This window comes from Physeter macrocephalus, chromosome 9 (assembly GCF_002837175.3).
Source record: "Physeter macrocephalus isolate SW-GA chromosome 9, ASM283717v5, whole genome shotgun sequence".
Classification (NCBI taxonomy): Eukaryota; Metazoa; Chordata; class Mammalia; order Artiodactyla; family Physeteridae; genus Physeter; species Physeter macrocephalus.
In genome coordinates this window covers 8556048-8574567 of record NC_041222.1, presented here as the reverse complement: position 1 = coordinate 8574567, position 18520 = coordinate 8556048, and the positions used below count along the sequence as shown (strand labels likewise).

The 18520-nt window shown below is 46.1% G+C and overlaps 1 protein-coding gene across 3 annotated transcripts in view; it reads right to left on the bottom strand.

Annotated features, from left to right (window-relative positions):
• ASTN2 (astrotactin 2) overlaps positions 1 to 18520 on the bottom strand; it is a 961664-nt gene that overhangs the window by 787118 nt on the left and 156026 nt on the right. For all 3 annotated transcript variants that reach the window (XM_024126377.1, XM_024126379.2, XM_024126378.1), the window contains exon 2: positions 10623 to 10810. In XM_024126377.1, the coding sequence (XP_023982145.1) occupies positions 10623 to 10810 (188 nt within the window). The remainder of the gene's footprint in view (positions 1 to 10622; positions 10811 to 18520) is intronic.

The window sequence follows — 18520 nt, the reverse complement described above, 5'->3', positions numbered from 1 at the left end:
GTGTCCCCTGCATCGGCAGGCGGACTCTCAACCACTGCGCCACCAGGGAAGCCCTTTAACTCTTTTACATTGAAATAATTATAGACTCACCAGAAGTTGCAACGTTACTACAGAGAGTTCCTGCATAGTCTTTACTCACTTCCCCCTAAAGGTAACATTCCTCATAACAAAATACAGTTGGTCCTCCTTATCTGCGGGTTCTGTACCCATGGGTTCAACCGATCCTCTGTTAGTTGAATCCACATATGCAGAACCCATGGATATGGAGGACCAACTGCACTACATCATTTTATCTAAAGAACTTGAGCATCCATGAATTTTTGTCTCTGTGGCAGTCCTATAACCAATCTCCCATGATACTGAGGGACAACCGTAAAATAATCAAAACCCGGAAGTTAATACAATCCCATCAGCTAAACTACAGACCTATTTGGATTTCACTAGGTTTTCCACCAACGTTTTTTTTAGGGGGGGAAGGCGGGGGCCGGGTCTAACCCAGGATCCTACGTGGCATTTAATTTTCGAGTCTCCCTTGTCTTCTCTTAATTTGCGACAATTTCTCAGTCTTCCCTGTCTTTCATGATCTTAATACCTTTGAAGAATGCTGGTCAGCCATTCTGTAGCATGTCCCTCACTTTGAGTTTATCACTCATGTTTTCTCAGGGTTAGAATCAAGTTACCCCATTTTTTGGCAAGAAAACCAGAGAAACGGCATTGTGCTCTTCTCAGGGCATCCTATCAGGAGATTCAGGTTGTCCATATGTCTTATTCCTGGTGATGCTAACTTGGATCACTTGGTTAAGGTGATGCAGTGGGGTTGAACGGTGGACCCCCCCCCCAGCAAAAGATTTATCCATATCCCAGGGCCCAGAACCTGTGAATATGACCTTATTTTGCAGATGTAAGTAAGCTAGGGATCTTGCAAGGGGGAGATCATCTTGAATTATCCAGGTGGATCCTCGATCCACTGACACATGTCCTTACGAGAGACATAGAAGAAAGGACACAGAGGAGAAGGTGAGATGCAGATGAAAGCAGAAATTGGAGTCAAGCAGCCACAAGCCAAGGAAGCATGGAGCCACCATAAACTAGAAGAGGCAAGGAATGGATTAACCCCTAGAGCCCCGGAGAGCATGCAGCCCTGCTGACACCTTGATTTTGGACTTCTGGTCTCCAAAACTGTAAAAGCATCAACATCAGTTTCTGCTGTTTGAAGCCCCTCAGTGTTTGGTAATTTGTTATAGCAGCCCTAGGAAGTTAATGCAAGTGGTATCTGCCAGACTGTTCCACTGTAAAGCCACCATTTTCTTTCTTGTAATTAATACATATCCGAGGGGGGTGGGGGGTGGTGTAATTCTTTGAGACTGCAAATATCCGGCTGCTTCTTGAAGCTTCACCCATTAATTTTAGTATACATGGGTGGACCCTGTTGGTAGTAATTATTACAGTGGTGACGGTCTAATGGTGACTTTCTAGTTCCCTCTTTCCTCCACATTTATTCATTGGAATTCCACCGTAAGAAAGAGCTCTCTCTTCTATCCCATTTATTTATTAGTCAATTATTTACATCAGTATTTTAGAGTCAATATTCTTAATAACTCCTGCCCAACTTAGCTCTAAGGATGTTTTCCAAGGCCAAGCCCAACAGTGAGTTAGAAAGGAATTTTTAGGAGGCAAAAGGAAAAGAAAGGGATCTTCTCTTCTCTGAGCACTGTTCTAAGACACTTCATGTGTCTTTTATCATTGATTTCTCCCCTGAGTCCCATGAATGAGAGATTCGCAGCCTCACTGGAAATTCAGGAGAAAGTAAGAATCAGAGAAGTTCAGGAATATATCTAAGGTCAAACAGCAATATGGGAAAGAGTACGATTGGAATGCACACCTGTCTGTCTCCAAACACACATGACTTCCACCAAACCAAGCTGCCTCCTGAAGATGGGGAGAGGGGACAAAGGGGAGTTAAGTGAAGCAGGAAGTGGAAGCCCACTAAGGAACCCAAAGGAAGCCCACCTCGATCTTGACTGCGGATAGACTCAGAACATGCGGGGAGGGGAGTAAACAGTGGGAACATGGCAGCCCACTTGTACACACACCCCATCCATTCATTCCCTGTTGCTAGAACACCATACGAAAACCCTGGGTTCTTGAAGGAAGATGAAATGTGGACAAGAGGCTGGAGGAAAGCAGGTTGGGCGTGGCCATGGAGAGGACATTCTCCTTGACTTTTCTGCCAACCCATCTGGCCCCTCCCCGTGTTGCCTCTCTGCAGTCTCTGGATGCCCCCCACCCTCCAGGACTCGGCACCGCAGCCTCACCCACCTCAACCTCCGCTGCCTCTACTCAGATCCGCTGGTCCCGAAGCCCCACCTCAGACCCTCCCCGTCTCTGCTGGATGTTGCCCCATCTTCCGGACTTCCTCCTCAGCCTCCTCCTCGCTCCTAGCACCCCACCCTTCACCCCGTCAGTCCACCCTCCAAGGCTCTTTCTGGGGATCCCGATCTATCTGGCCCCTCTCTGCTGTTTCTCTTTCCCTGTTTACTTGTCTCCGTGTGGTTTCCTCCATGTCTTTTACTCTCTGTTTCCTCTTTCCTCACCTCTGCTTCTATTGCTAAATCCTTTTCTGTCTGTTCCTGTCCATTTCCCTTTATTTTTCTACATCTCTCTCATTGTCCTTGGCTCCCTTTTTCTGTTTACTTTTATTTCTCTCTGCCGCTGGTAGTTTCTACACATCTAGTATACAACAGTTGCTCAATAAATACTAGTGGATGTCTGTGTTTCCTGTCTATCTCTTTGCCACCCCCCCGCATTATGCAGATTTTTTTCTTATATACATTCCCCTCTTGCATTTCTTTTGGACCAGAAGGCTCAAAGGAACTGCCTCCAGGCCCCCTTCCTGAGATGTATATCCAGGATGCCTTTGTCAGCCTTCTCCAGCTGGGCTTGATTGTTGGCCCAGACGAATGGAGTAGGGATGGAGAAGGTCCATTTTCTGGCCTCACTTTTCTCCATCTGTAAAATGTGGCGTGGTCTCATCTAACTGCTATCTGCAATCGTTCGCATGCCCATTCTCCATATAGGACCGTCCACCCCTGCCACTGGCTTGGCCACACGATATGCTCTGGCCCACAGGATGTGAGAGAACCCATGTCTAAGCATTTGCTTTAAGAGCCATCCTAGATTTCTGCCTGCTGTCTTGCTCATTGCCATGAAAACCAAATGTCTCAGGCTGGGGCTCCCCTTCAGCCACAGTCCCAGCATGAGAAGACAAGCAGATCTGGGCCACCGCGACTGCAGCACGTAACGTGCATGAGAAATAAAGCATTGTTTGGTCAGTCACTGAGGTTCAGAGTGATCTGTTCACAGAAAAAGCAAGCAAAAGCTGACATCTCAAGAATTGGATTCTGCAAGGTCTAAGGTGTTTTCAGCTCTAACGTTCCAACCAAACTGTATAGTTCTACTGCTTTGGGGGGAAACCTAGCCAAATGCTTTCATGTGCATTATCTCAGTTCAGTGTTATGATTCTAATTTTATTTCCATTTGGCAGATGACCAATCGAGAAGCTCAGAGAGGTGAACGTTTGTCCAAATCTCTGCAGCTGGTACAAGGTACAGTCTTAACTTGAAACCAGGCCTCCTGACACCGCCTCAGGCTCATTCCATCAATACTTCCCTAAGCTGCATCCCTAAATGTTGTGGGAGATAAGCCATATTTCCTTTAGGACAGAAGCCATGGCTTATTCTCCTAATCTTCCCATTAGCCTAGCTAGAGACCCTGTGGGCTTTTAGTTAATCCTTGTTGTTGACGCAAGCCATGGCCAAGCTTCAAGGTACATATGATTTACATTTTTAAAAACTAAAAAAAATGTATTTGTGATTTTTAAAATTTCAAAAAAAAATTTCACTTTCTGGGGAAAAAAAAAAAGTAAATGGGATTCACGAGGTATGGCACACATATAAAAATGTACTTGGGATATTTGTACTTCCAAACTTCATCATGTCTTGGCAACAGATATAAGCTTGAGGATCTCAACTTACAGATGGGGATACTAAGGCTAAGAAGGGAATGTGACCTGCTCAAGGTCATAGAGCACATGAGGGCCAGGGCTGGGACAGCTGAGTCCCAGGCCAGAGTTTTTTGTGCTATGTGTATCACATGATTTTCCTACCACTGGATTTTTGCTGCCACCTTTTTAAAAATATTCCTCTTAGTCAAGATGTTTCCCCTTCTACTCTGCCTTCACTCTGAAAGGCTTTGGGTTCTCCCACCTTGGTTGCCCTGGGCATCCTTCATTAATATCACTTATAAATAACACAGCAATAGCACTTATTGTTATTTCTTGAATGGTGTGTCCCCCAGAAAGATACGTTGGACTCCAAATCCCCAGTACCTCAGAATGTGACCTTACATGGAGACTGGATCTTTACATATAGAGGTAATCAAGTTATGATGGTGTCATTACGGTGGGCCTCAATCCAATGTAACCAGTGTCCTATAAAAAGGAGAAAATCTGGACACAGAGATAGACACCCACACAGGGAGAATGCCAGGAAGAACAGAGTTATCTTGCCACAAGCCCAGGTGCTATAAGAAGCTAGGGGAGAGGTCTGGAACAGATCCACATCTTGGCCTGCCCACAGCTTGATCTCAGATTTCTAGCCTACAGGACGGTGAGGCAGTAAATTTCTGTTGTTTAAGTCACTCAGTTTATGGTACATTGTGATGGCAGCCCTAGGAAACATACACTTGTAAATAGCAGAGTCTTAACGCTTATGACGACCTGACTCTGTGTCAGGCTCTAGCATATGTGCTTTATGTGTATCATCTTAGATGATCCTCACAGCAGCATCCTTGGGTAGGTATTTCCATCCTCGCTCCATTGTAGATGAGGGAATGGAAGAAGCAGAGGGAAGGAACATGCTCAAGTCACACGGCCGGTAAGTCAGTTACGAACCTTGGGATACCAGGTCCACAGTTCTTGCATGGTAGTTACATTGTCTATGCCTACATGTTCTCAAAAGTAGAACAGGAGTAATAATGACATCCGTTGATTTAGGATTATCGTAAGGATTAAATGAGTTAACAATCTGTCAATGACTATAACACTAGCTAAGCATCATAACAGTGCTTGTCAGCATTATTATTTTAAGACTCTTCGCTGTCTTGATTATTTTCTCATACATTTTTCTAGTCAGTTATTGTTTATCTTAACATATGATCCCCAAAAGTAAACACAATATTTCAAGGCTCACCTAGAACCTTCTAAAACTAGTTGCTCAGAAAACTGGTTTTTCATAAATACAACTTAAAACGTAGGACCCCTTTTAATGATCAAATCCCACAGAGTTGGCTTGTTCTGAGCCTGTGGTTGATTTTTTTAGAGCCTTTTCTTTTTTTCTTTTTTTCTACCAGATAGGATTTTCATTGTTGGGTTTAGCGGGCAAGTAAAGCATTGCATGATTGAGTGATTAAATCAATAAACTAAGGAATGCATGATATGCTGTGAATGAATAAATGCAATGACTGGGGAAATGATCTAAAGCCATTTTTCACAGAAAGCTTTAAAATGTACTATCCCCATATCACACAGATCCTTTAAACAAAGCTACTGATTGAGAATGGTGATAATAATTTCTTAGATTTATGGGGCAGTTTATAACCCTCAAAGTGTTTTTCTATATATTATGCCATAGAATCATAGATCTTCAAGTTTGAAGGAACTACAATAGTCATCTAATTTAACTATTATTCCTCTCAAAATCCTGACAAATATGGCTTCTAGCCTTTGCTTGCATACCCCCAAAGACAAGGACCTCACTACCCTATGAGTCAGTCCCCTCCATTTCTGGAGAGCTCAAACGCTTTGGAAGCTTGGTCCTTTGTAAGCCCTCCTCACTGGGGCCCACCAGTACAAATCTGTGGCATTTTCTGTGGGACGGTCCCTTTGAAAGAAACATGTCCTCAAAGGCCTTCTCTTCTCACACATCAAATCAAACATTTCCTTTCAACCCTTTGCTCAAAACATTGTGGCAACAATACTCATCACTGTTGTCACTACAGCTAACATTTTAATGACAGCTACCACTTTGTGAGCACTTCCTGAATTTCAGGCACTGCACCAGGCAGAATCACACCCAAGAGCAAAGATTCTTATTAATTTGTGCAGACCGGAGTTGGAATCCCAGCTTTGGCACTCATTGGTGATGTGAACTTCAGCAGGTTATAAAATCTCACTAACTCCCAGGTTCCTCATCTATAAATGAGGGACAGGAGCAGTATCTATCTTATAGAGGAGCCAGAACAATTAAATGGAATGCTGCATGTACCACACCTAGATTGTGCCTGGCATACAGAAAGTCCTCAGTGAGGGTAGCCATTGTTTTTATTATGCGTGTGTGATCTCATTCAGTACTTAGAAAAAAATCTGAGAATTAGGAAATATTATTCCTATTTTACGGATGATGAGGTTGATTTGGCCAAGGTCATAAAGCCAGCAACAGAGATATTGTTTAACCTTGGAGTTGACTCCCAAGTCATAACCCCCCTTAACAAACCCATAGATTCCACATAAGGTGGGAGTCTGTGTATTAATTTGTCCATAACATCTTATAATTTAAGTCAGCAACTAATTCAGGGAGAAGAGAAATGATGGTCGGCTTTACAGATTAAGGTCAGAGGATCTGGAGTCTGCCTCTACAGAACTAAATATTGGTTTTACCATTTAACCTTGACCAACTCACACCAATAGCTATTGATATTATTAACATCTCAGGTTCCACATCTATGAAATAAACATAACAAGAGTATCCACCTTAAGATCTGCTGTAAGGATTAAATTTAATAATGCATGTAAAGCAAAATTTGGAACACTAGCTGGAATGCAGTGAATACTCAGTAAATGTCAGGTATTGTGAATATTTCTCTAGATCAGATAGCAAGATAGCAGCAAAAAGAAGACTCGATCCAATGTCTCCTTACTCCTACATTAGAGTCCTTTAAAATTGCTGCACCGGGAGTAGTAATAGCCACCTTTATTGTATACCCACAATGTGCCAGACTAGATATTAGGTATGATTTATATATTTCTTCCACTCTTCTCAATAACCCTGTGAGACTGGTATGATCCATGGTTTCATAGATAAACTGAGACTCAAAGGGGTGATGGAACTCCCAAGAGTAAAACCATCAGAAAGCAGGAAGCAAGAAAGACCATGCCTTCCGAACCTCTGCTCTGTTCTCTGCATCCATTGTGCCCCCTGCATGGTTGAGGCAGGCATGGGACTGCTCAGACTAGCTGAAGTTGGGGTTGCAGACCAGATGAATGACCCTCTACTTTCTTCCTCTGCCCAGGGTTTCACCGAGTACCTCTCTGTTGCCTGACTCTTGGGATATTAATAGTCAGATGATGCAACCTTCTGGAATAAAGTAGATGCTCAACTCAGGGCTTAACAAGCCCAAAAGGGCATGCTGGTTCCACTCCAGTAGGCATGGATTGTAGCAGGTTCCAGTGACTGAGCTGGAACTGGTTGCCCTGCATGGGTGGGCAGGATATTTATGCTGAGGAAAGCGGATGGAAAACATTGACTCTGACCTCCAGGTTTCTCTGAGATTTGACTGGATGATTTGGTCTTCTCACAAAACCATCTCAGATCTTCACCGAAGATGATAACGATGCAAAGTCTCACAGAGGGGGAGTCACGGTGTCCTGAGTAGCCCCGTGACATGAGTTTGGGATCTTGGAAAAGCCTGGGCCCAGAAGTGCTTTCTTATTAGCCACGCAGCCTTAGGCAAGTCAGTGAAACTCACTGAATCTCAGATTTTTCATCTGTGAAATGGGAAGGCAGGTCCCAGCCACGATGAATGCCATTTTAAATGTTTGGGATTTAAAAATCTAAAAGATTCCAGATTTGTTTTAAAAATTAAAAAGATTGGTAAGCCGGGAGTGGGGAGAACCAAACACTCTTTTTGTTCTTGCTGAATTATCTGTGGCCAGAATGGCAAGGACAGAGTCTGAGCCACGGAGAGGTCTGTCCTCCAGGCCAAGACCCACTGTCTGGCTGGGGGTCCTGGACAAGTCCTAGTATGTATCTGGACCTCAGTTTATCCATCTGTGAAATGAATGGGTATAATACATCAGCACGTCTCCATAATAAAAGTGTGCCTAATAATAAAAGCTAATGCCCTTGTATGCCAAGCTCCTCTGATACAAGTGCTCTCATACACAGTAAGTATTAGTATAATCTTCATTTTTATAGATGACCAAACATGGCATAGACGGGCTAAATACTTTGCCCAACATCACCCAGAGTGCTAAGTGGCAGAGTGAAACTTTACACCCAGGCACTCAGGCTCGGGTGTCTATGCTTATAACCGTGTCATCCTACCTCTATGCAGAGAGCAGGGTTCTCTGAGGCATGTCCAGCCTCTGAGAGGCTGGGCTGCCATCAACAGACGCAGAGGGGACCAATGTTTCCTGGACAGGACTGTCTGCTGAGGGTAAGGTGAGGACAGGGAAGATCAAGATTTGGGAGCACTGAAGGGGGAAAGAATGGGTGGGGCCACAGGGTGGTAGCCTTGGGCCACTCCAGCTTGTGGGCAGGGAGGGTCTGGAGGCTGGCAACCTCCACACGCCACATTCTGAATTACAGGGAAACTGGAGCGACATCTGGGTCTTAGTGAGTTCTTCTTTCCAAGCTAAACTCACTGAGCAGGAAAAAGTGAGAAACACCTTTAGTCTTTGGGGAGAGGTCTGATTTAACTCACACTAACACTGGGCGTGGAAGCAGAGAAAGCCCACGCAGGACTCACTGATCATTGAGATAATACTGTCTAGGTCACTGGGTTATGGGAAGGATGTAGGTGAGCAAACGCCATGCCGAACAGGAAATGCTGAATAAATATTAGTTCAAACCGAGTCTCACTCAGACGTTAAAAGAAGAGCCGTCACGCCCATCAGCTGGTGCCCCGGGCCCCTTGAGGAACTCAGCAAGAACCCTGAGAGGGTGCTTACAAACTTGCAACCCAAACTTAGCATGCAGGCATCCACTTGGCTTGGCGTGTGGCTGCATCACTCGCTAAATATAAAAATGGGAAAAGTCTATCACACTCATTCCATGAATAACACAAAGGCCTTGATTTGTTCCTCCACGTGACGAGCATGCGTTAGGTCCAAATTTAACGTGGCTGTCTGGCTGGGGTATGCGTGTGTTTTTCCAAAAAGAGAAAACTTCCAAGCACTTACTCAGCCCTAATGAGAATGTCTAATGCACAGTGCAGGCTGAAGAGGGACCAGGAGAACAGAGACCAAAAGGCAAGATCTGCTCCACCGTAGGCTCTTGGTAAGTACGGTTGACTATTGAATGGAAGGAAAAAATGAAGGGCTGGGCTATAGCCCTATTTTGCTGAGTGGCCTTAGGTCAATCACTCTACCTCTCTGAGCCCTACCTTCCTCACACACAGGTTGGGAATAACTTTTCCTACCCTCTTGCATCTGGCAGAGCTGTGCTAAAGGTAAAAAGGGGAAAATAACATAAGAACGGCTTCAGGAGTGAAAAGCGCTAGAGGGATGTCAGCTGTAGCTATTATCTGATCTCTTCTTGAGCCAATTAGACCCTGTACGTTCTGCACATTGCATTTTTTCCTATCTACTGTGCAGCTTTTCTAATACATCAGTAATGTGAACCTACGTACACTTTAGACTACCATTCAGGCGATTTCTGTCCCAGCATCCTTTTCTGAGGGGGCAGCAGCCTCAGAGTGTTCCAGATCCTGGGGCCAACAGACAACAGTTCTCTCTGTGTCCATAACTTCATCTCTAACGTGGAGGTGACATGCCTGACTTCTTGGTGAGAATGCAATGAAATCATGTCCATGAATGTGCCTGGTGCAGTTCCTCACACATGGTGGATAGTCAAAAAATTCTTGCATTGAGAGAGAGAGTATAGAGGACATAGTTCAGTTTTTGTAGCCAGATACACATGGGTTCAAATACCCAAGAGCAGCTCCATCTCTTCCTAGCTCTAAGTAAGCTTCTCTCTTGGGTAAGTTTCTCTACCCCTCTGACTCAGTATTCACAGCTATAAAGTGAGGGTACTGGAGGGGGCTTTGGTGTGTGACAGCCCCAGCTATGCCCAGTCCAGCTCCAGGGACCACCATGCACGGTCTACACTGCAGGGGGTGTCGTGAGAGTTAAAGCACCTGGCACATCAAGGGCGCTTGGGCAAGGGCAGCCCCATTCCAACTTTGTTTGTTCAGTCATTCTTGGAACGGCCGGTCGTGGAGCGCTGAACCTCAGCCCTCGGCAAAGCAGGTCAAGCACGTGACAGATGTTAAACAGCTATTCCCAGAGATGTAGGCCAAAAGGCCAAGGAGTTGGAGACCCTTTATTTTCTCCTCTGAAGCACAATTAGTTTGTCACAGCTGACAGATGATGGACGGGTATGCATCAGTCCAAGTGACACCGTGCGATCCATCCGACCTTCTGTTTATCATTCTAACCTCTCGCACTTGGCCAGCTCCTTCCCTCCACCTGCTGGCAATCCCCTGCCTCCTGCCACGGTCTCTCCACTCGCCCTTCCCTTTACCCACCCCCTCCCCGAGCCCCAACTGCATTCCCACTCACTCACCATCACAGAAATGTGGAGGATGTGAATCTGCTCCTCTACAATCTCTGAGGGCTCCTGGAGGGTGGGGGCAGTGGCCCGGGCCAGCTGCCCGGAGCTGCTCATGGAGACGTGGAAGTACAAGGTGCCGTTCTCCAGCCACTGCTGTCTCCAGTGCACCAGCGAGATGTCCGCTGCCGTGCCTGACATCTCTGCAAGACAAGACCCAAGGTGCTGAGTGAGCAGCAGGCCTGGCCTCGGCGCTCCGGGGAGGAGAGGGGCCACATGTATTCAGGAGCTCTGAAGGCACCTACCTGTACCAGTATGCATGCCTCTCCCCACATGGAATCTCTGAGCCAGAGATCATCACTTCCATTTACAGATGAGTCAACTGTAGCCAAGGTTATCGCCAAGCGACAGAGTAGCAAAGGCAGGATTTGAACCCAGGTCTGCCTGGTGCCCTGTTGGTACCAGCATGCATGGTAAGGCAATTCATTCTACTCCAACAGTGGAGGCGAACCAAGCAAGAGCTGAATGTGCTTACGTTCTTCTGAGGCCACAGAACTACAGAAGGTGAAGGAAGGACATCTCTGAAGAGTGGGAGTTCAGAGTGTGAACTCTTCAGAAGCTGAGTTGGAAATGCTCATGGCAGAAATGCAGAACCTCAGAGCCGGGAAGGCCCAAAAGAACATCTGGCCCAGCTGAGGTACCTCAGGATCATCCTTTAAGGGAAAGGAGCTTGGTGAGTGGGTTGTTCTGAGCCATTTCTCCTGCTTCAGTCAGAGCCACTCCATTTTTTCCCTCATATTGTATATGCTGTACTCTCAAGCAAGGAAGTACTGGCACAAAGGTTTCCATGGCTTAAAAACACTTGAAAACCCTCTTTCCTACTTCAATGTTCTCATATAACCAATGGGAAGTTAGGACTTTCTAGTCAATTGTAAGGTCACCTGACTTGAACTTCCTAACTCTTGCCTCTATGCTGTTTTTCCCTCTGAAAATACTTTAAAAATAATAAGTATCACTTTAATAGTACTTCCAGTCAATGTAATTGTACCAATATAGCTTCTTATTAAGAAGGGTGAGAGCACACAGTACCAAAAGCGTCCTTGCAGTGGGATCGTACGGTCTTTTCCTAGTGCTGTCTGCTAAAGGGATGTGTCCCTGAAAATATTTTGAAGGACAAGGCCTATCAGTGTGTCCTGTGAATAAAGGGGAAGGGTGATGGGGTTGGTGAATTATCAGATCTTTCCTCAAGTGAGAGTTACTGTAGGAGACACAGGTAATCAGTCCATCAATAGACAAGTGGCCTTAATAGTGTCTGACGCTTGGACCTCTGGACGAAGCTACAGAGCTGACCTAGAGACAGTATTTCTACAGTCCCCAAAGACCTCATGTACATGCACACAGACGTGAGCTTGCGGAGGATTGATGAGGAAGACGAGTTAGAACTTCTTATCTAGTCAGCTCACCCCATGCCCACGGCAGCCGCCATCACACCTGGTGACACTGAGTAAAAGAGTCACCTTGAGATGAGATGATGATATTTGCTCACCAAATTCTACTGAATTATTCTTATATAGTCCATTCCCAGTAGACTCTAACTCCTTCAATTTCACAATCAAAAGTCCTGAGGGGAAGAGCAGCTGGCACTTAGTAAGTGCTATAAAAAGTTAGCTATAGAGGGGCTTCCCTGGTGGCGCAGCGGTTGCGCGTCCGCCTGCCGATGCAGGGGAACCGGGTTCGCGCCCCGGTCTGGGAGGATCCCACATGCCGCGGAGCGGCTGGGCCCGTGAGCCATGGCCGCTGGGCCTGCGCGTCTGGAGCCTGTCCTCCGCAACGGGAGAGGCCACAGCAGAGGGAGGCCCGCATACCACAAAAAAAAAAAAAAAAAAAAAAAAGTTAGCTATTAATATTTATTATCATTAGTATTATTAATAGGGACAGGATCTAATTCACCCTTCAGACGCTCTTGAGACATTCCTGACTGCCTGCTTTCTCTCCCACTCTTCATCCAGTCCATCAGGAAATCCTTCAAAAGGCATCTGAAATGCAACCCTTCTCAGCTCCTCTATTGCAAGCCACCTGGGCCAAGACACCCTCCTCTCTTGCCTGGCTTACTGCAAGGGCTCCTTAACTTGACTCTTCTTCCACCCTTGCCTCTTCTGTCTATGCTCAACCAGAAGCCAGAAGAATCCTGCCACAGCGTAAGTCAGCTCACGTCACCACTCTGCTCTAAACCAACAGCCTCCCACCTCATCCCAAAGCAAAGAAAAAGTGGCTGGAATATAGTAAGTTATTAGTCCAAGTGAAAACCTGCTTGGGCTTCCCTTGCTGCAAGAAGAGTGGAGCAGGGCTGGAGATCATCTCAGGAGTACATCGGCTCCTAGAACTTAGGCCCCAAAGGGCTCCCAGAGCACACTGTGTGGCCCCAGGGAGGAGATGGGCTGGGAGCCTAGTCTATGAAGCACGTCTCTCCCCAACCTCCCAGCCTCAGCATCGGAGGACGTGGCAGAAGCTTCTCTGGCAGCCGGCCAGCTGGGCCAAGGCAACGTGAAGACATTATGGTGAATGGCCTTGCTCAGTGCCTTGCTCACTTTTCTCTCTGTGCATCAAAGCCAGAACCAGATGTCCAGGGAACCCAGTGCTGGGATTTGCCTCTGGAAATTATTGTCTCTCATTAAGCAGCTCAAGAAGGAGGATCTGTGTGCTGTCAGCTGGGCAGGCACTTACTGTGCTAAGAGTCCCTGAAATGGCACCGGCAGAGAGCCCCAAGGCAGGCCACATCTGGTTGACACAGCCTGGTACAGAAGCAGGCAGAGGAAGCGGAGGAATCCTTCCTGAAATCTGCACCCCTTACTTCTGGAGCTCTCCCCACCTGTGCCTGAAACCCCACCATTAAATGAGCTTGCCAACCCCGTGTTCAGATTAGAAAACAGAGGGTCACGCAGGGTTAGTCACTTGCTTAAGGTCACTGGTGAACTGGTACCCAGCTGGACCCAGTGGATTTCCAGTCTATATAATTTCTACTATGCCAGTTGCTATTATAACGTCTCCTTTTCCTTGACTAAATTAGCCCATGAACCAATTGAGCTCTTTGTTTGCTACGGCGATGAGTGCACAGTCAGCAGACAGTAAACGTTAAATGATAATAACAGTGTGTGAAACATAGTAAATATTGAATCACAAGAACAGCTCTGGCCTTACTCTATTACAAAGAGGGAAAAAAAAAAAAAAAAAAAAACTCTTGCTGGGAGGGGAGAAGGGGCATGAAACCTCAGAGGGAAAATTGCCTCAGCGGAAGCAGAAGGTCTTGGTCATTTGTTCTCTCATTCATTCATTTATTCATGTGTTTCTTTGTTTAGACACTCAACACACCTTACTGAGGACTTACTCAATAGCAGGTGGTTTAGTAGCTTGGAATCCAGAGTGAAATGAGACATAGCTTTGCCTTCGGGAAGCTTACAGTCCTTTAATAGCAGAAATTCTACCCCTGCCCCATGTCACTGTCCACACATGTGCACACTTTCCATCTGATGTGACCCAGGACACCGTGCAGTATCCTGATCCACTTCCCACATCATCTGCTCATCACATGCCCCAGCTCTACAGGAGTTACAACTACTCCTCACACAGGCCAGGCTTCCTCTTGTCTCAGCACATACAGCCTTTCTGTCCAGTGTCTCTGCAACTCTCCACCGAGAGCTTGCAAGCTGGCTTCTTCTCAGCCTTTGTCTCTCAGTCCAACTGACACCTACTCAGAGAGGCTATGCCACTCTTACGTAAAGTACTCCTCTCCAAAACTATAATTCGAAAAGATCCATGCACCCCTATGTTCATAGCAGCACTCTTTACAATAGCCAAGACATGGAAGAAATCTAAATGCCCATTGATAGATGAATGGATAAAGAAGATGCGGTACATATCCACAAAGGAATATTACTCAGCCATTAAAAGAAGGAAATAATGCCATTTGCAGCAACATGGATGGACATAGCGATTATCATACTAAGTGAAGTAAGCCAAAGACAAATATCATACAGCATTGCTTATATATGGAATCTAAAATTTTAAAAAGATACAAATTAACTTACTTACAAAACAGAAATAGATCCATAGATATAGAAAACAAACTATGGTTACCAAAGGGGAAGAGGGGGAGGGATAAATTAGGAGTTTAGGATTAACATATACACACTACTATATATAAAATAGATACACAACAAGGACTTTGTATAGCACAGGAAAATATACTCAATGTTTTGTAATAACCTATAAGGGAAAAGAATCTGAAAAATATATATAAAACTGAATCACTGTGCTGTAGACGTGAAATTAACATGACATTGTAAATCAACTATACTTCAATTAAAAAAAGATTAAAAATAATAAAGTACTTCTCTCCATACACATGCACTCTCTATTGTACCACCTTTACAAACACTTTCTATGGAACTTATCACTATTAGAATTTTACTTCATGTATTTTCTTGAACATGCATTTAATACCTGTCTCTCCAGGATGGCAGGGACCCCGTGTGTCTTATTCCTGCCACATTTCAAGTACTTCGGCACATATAAGTGATCAATTAAAAAAAAATACTGAATTGCTGAATGATGAATACATACACACATATACACTCCTACACACATGTGTTTATACATATCCATAATAAGATGATGAAAGCACTGTTGAGTTTCATTGGGGAAATAAAGAAAAAGTAAAGGTCCATTGGGAACTCGAGGGTGGGACAGGACTTTCCTAGCTTTGAGACCAAGAACCACTCCCAAAACGTGGTAACATGAGTGTTGCAGAGGATGGGCATCTTGTTAGCCCTCGGAGGAGAGAAGGAGGCAGAGAGATGGGCTGGGTGGCTGGGTATCTCAGGGCAGTGAAGCCACATGCACAAGAAGGAGGGCAGTAGAATGTCAGGGTGGGAATATGGTCCAGAAGAGTTAAGAGCTTTGGATGTCTGGCAACAGAGCATACTTTTTTCAGCATGCAGTAGGGAATCAGCGGGTAGACTTGCTCCGAGAGCCGGTCCTGTGTCCATTAAAAACAGGTCAAAGAAATAGTCGCATAACCAAGGCTAGGTTCTTGAAATTCCCTGATGATTGATTTTCCAATTGCATTTTCCCTCTCCTCTTCCCCTAGCCCCTGCATATAAACATTTCATTGAAGTCTTCAAGTCATATTACAATCAAACTTAAAGCAAAAGGGGGACTAAACGCATTTGGTTGGCAACAAAGATGATTCCCATAAAGGCAGATTATGCTGACATGATGAATATAAAATGAAACAGCAGATATTGAAGTGGGAGAATTGGTGCATCATGCCTTCCGGCGGTAGACTGACTCCAGTGCCTGCCTCCCTCCCACCCCGAAGAGCTTAGTTTTATATTGGAATCGTAAAGAAACCCAGGGATTGCCTCTTCACCTTTCACTGTTCTCCCCACATGGGCTGCAACTCGTGAAATATTCAATAGGCTCAAATCCCCTCCACTGCCCAGTAAAGCCAAGCAAGAGGATCAGCCTTCATCAGTGATTCTGGGAAGACCTCCACCCTGCCTCAGCAGCAACGGATGCCTTTCAGCCTCCTGGAAAAGAAATACAAAATCCCAAAGGCGTGTTGTGTTTTAATTGGCTTGTTCTCCCTAATCTATGGCACTCATTGTATTTTTATTTAATTCCTGAAGGTCATTATGAAAATAAGCAGCTCTTCTGATCAGCAGCCATCTTGGTAACGTCTCCCAAGTGGCTAAGTAATCCGTCTTCAGATTCCACAGCACCAGCTGACCCTCCTGCAGATTATTCACTTAAGGCCAGACAGCGCTTCTGATGAGTTTGCAAATGGTCTTTGCCTCGCCATGAGGGGGAAAGCAGACGTTCTGTGAGATGAACTCACTGCCTAGGTAGAAGGAGCTGGGAAAGAAAGGTAGTGACATTGACTTCACGCACCCCTGACATTAGCTGTTCCAGCCTCCATGGGCGGTCACCTCTACGCAGTAAGTCATGAGGAGTGGGCTTGGGAAATAGATCTCGAATACACACCCTTCCTTAGCATCTCTACAATATCAATCTCTACACTGTTATCTCTAAGTGGTTGCCTTACTGCAAACCTTTATCATCTCTCTTGTGGACTGCTTCAAATGGCTCTGTGCCAGTCAGTGTCTCATCGGAAAAGAGAAGACACACTCAGTAAGGTGACTGAGAAGTGTTTAATCATGGGACCATTCACAAAGGCTTTGGAAGTGTCGTAGGGTTCTCAGAGACACAGAAGTGATAGAGCATATATAGATATATAGAAAGAGACTTATTATGAGGGGCTCGCTCACATGATTATGGAGGCTAAGAAGTCCCACAGTCTGCCATCTTCAAGCTGCAGGCCCAGGGGAGCCAATGGTGTGGTTCCAGTCCCAACCCAAAGGACTGAGAGAACCAGGGGAGCCAATGGTGTAAGTCCCAGTCTGAGCCAAAGGCCTGAGAACCAAGAGGACTAATGTCAGGGGGCAGGAACAGATGGATGTCCGGGCTCAGGCAGACAGCAAATCTCCCCTTCCTCCACCTTTCGGTTCTATTCAGGCCCTAGAGGGATTGCATGACGCCCACCTGCACTGACAAAGGCCTTTATCCTTTACTTAGTCTACCCATTCAAACGCTAATCTCTTCCAGAAACACCCTCACAGACAAGCTCAGAAGTAATGTTTCGCCAGCTTTCTGGAAATCCCTTAGCCCAGTCAAGTTGACATATGAAACTAATCATCACAGGCAGGGTTAAGGCCAACCAATGATGAAGCACCTCAAAGCTGGCAACAGCAAGGAGCTGTCACCATGCTAGGCCTGAAGGGGCAAAGGAAGGGAGGGTTCTATCACCCTCAAAGAGCCATAGCTGTAGGAAAGGGCTGCTAGTCAGCTGCTGTGGCTTTCAGGTAGTATTGAATTCAGGGCTGAGGTGGCTGGAAGAAGGACCTCAGTCCTTGCCTTCTTTGAAGAAAGAATTTAGCAAAGGGATCAAGATTGTGAAACAGAGCATTTATTAGAAGCAGTGGGCATGTGGAAGAGCACACAGGTGAATGGGGGCAAGTCAGGTCGCTTATGGGGGAAGGAGTCTTCCAGGTGGTCTCTGGCCAATCATCTTGCTTGTGCCCATATTTGGCCTGACTCAGGGTCCTTCCTCGTGGGTGTGCACATCTCCCAGCCAAGATGGATTCCAACGCGAAGGTTTCTGGGAGGTTGGCAGGACATATTAAGGGCTGGTGTCTCCTCCCTGCTTGGGCTCCTCCCTAGACTGAGGACCCTCTCTGCACATGTGTCAGGCTGGGAAATCCCCTTGACCACAAGAATGAGGAAACTGTGGTCTCTTTGCACCCACCCAATCAGGGCCCAATGCGCCTGCTAGTATCTTATCTCAAAGTGTCAGCAGGAGACTAGCTGCAGCTGCTTAGCCTGGGGCCCACCTATCTCCTACCTCAGTATAATCCAGCAGAATAACCTAACTCTGACAAGGCATGACCAAGCATGGAGGCGATGGGGTAATAAATGCTTCAACCTCACCCTCCTTGTACCTGCTAATCTCTTGCAGGTGCCTAACATGGGCAAACCCCAACCAAACACCCAAGGGTGCTCCAGTGAAGCAAATCATACGGGTCAGCCTTCCAAGGCACACAGCAGCGGGGAAAGCGTGGAGAGTGGATCTCAAGGGGCAAATGGAGACTACCGAGTAGCCCCAACTGTTATCATTGCCCCCAGGCTTCCTTCCTTCCAGCCATCCTTCAAAGGGCTACCGTGAGGGCTTCCCTGGTGGCGCAGTGGTTGCGCGTCCGCCTGCCGATGCAGGGGAACCGGGTTTGCGCCCCGGTCTGGGAGGATCCCACGTGCCGCGGAGCGGCTGGGCCCGTGAGCCATGGCCGCTGAGCCTGCGC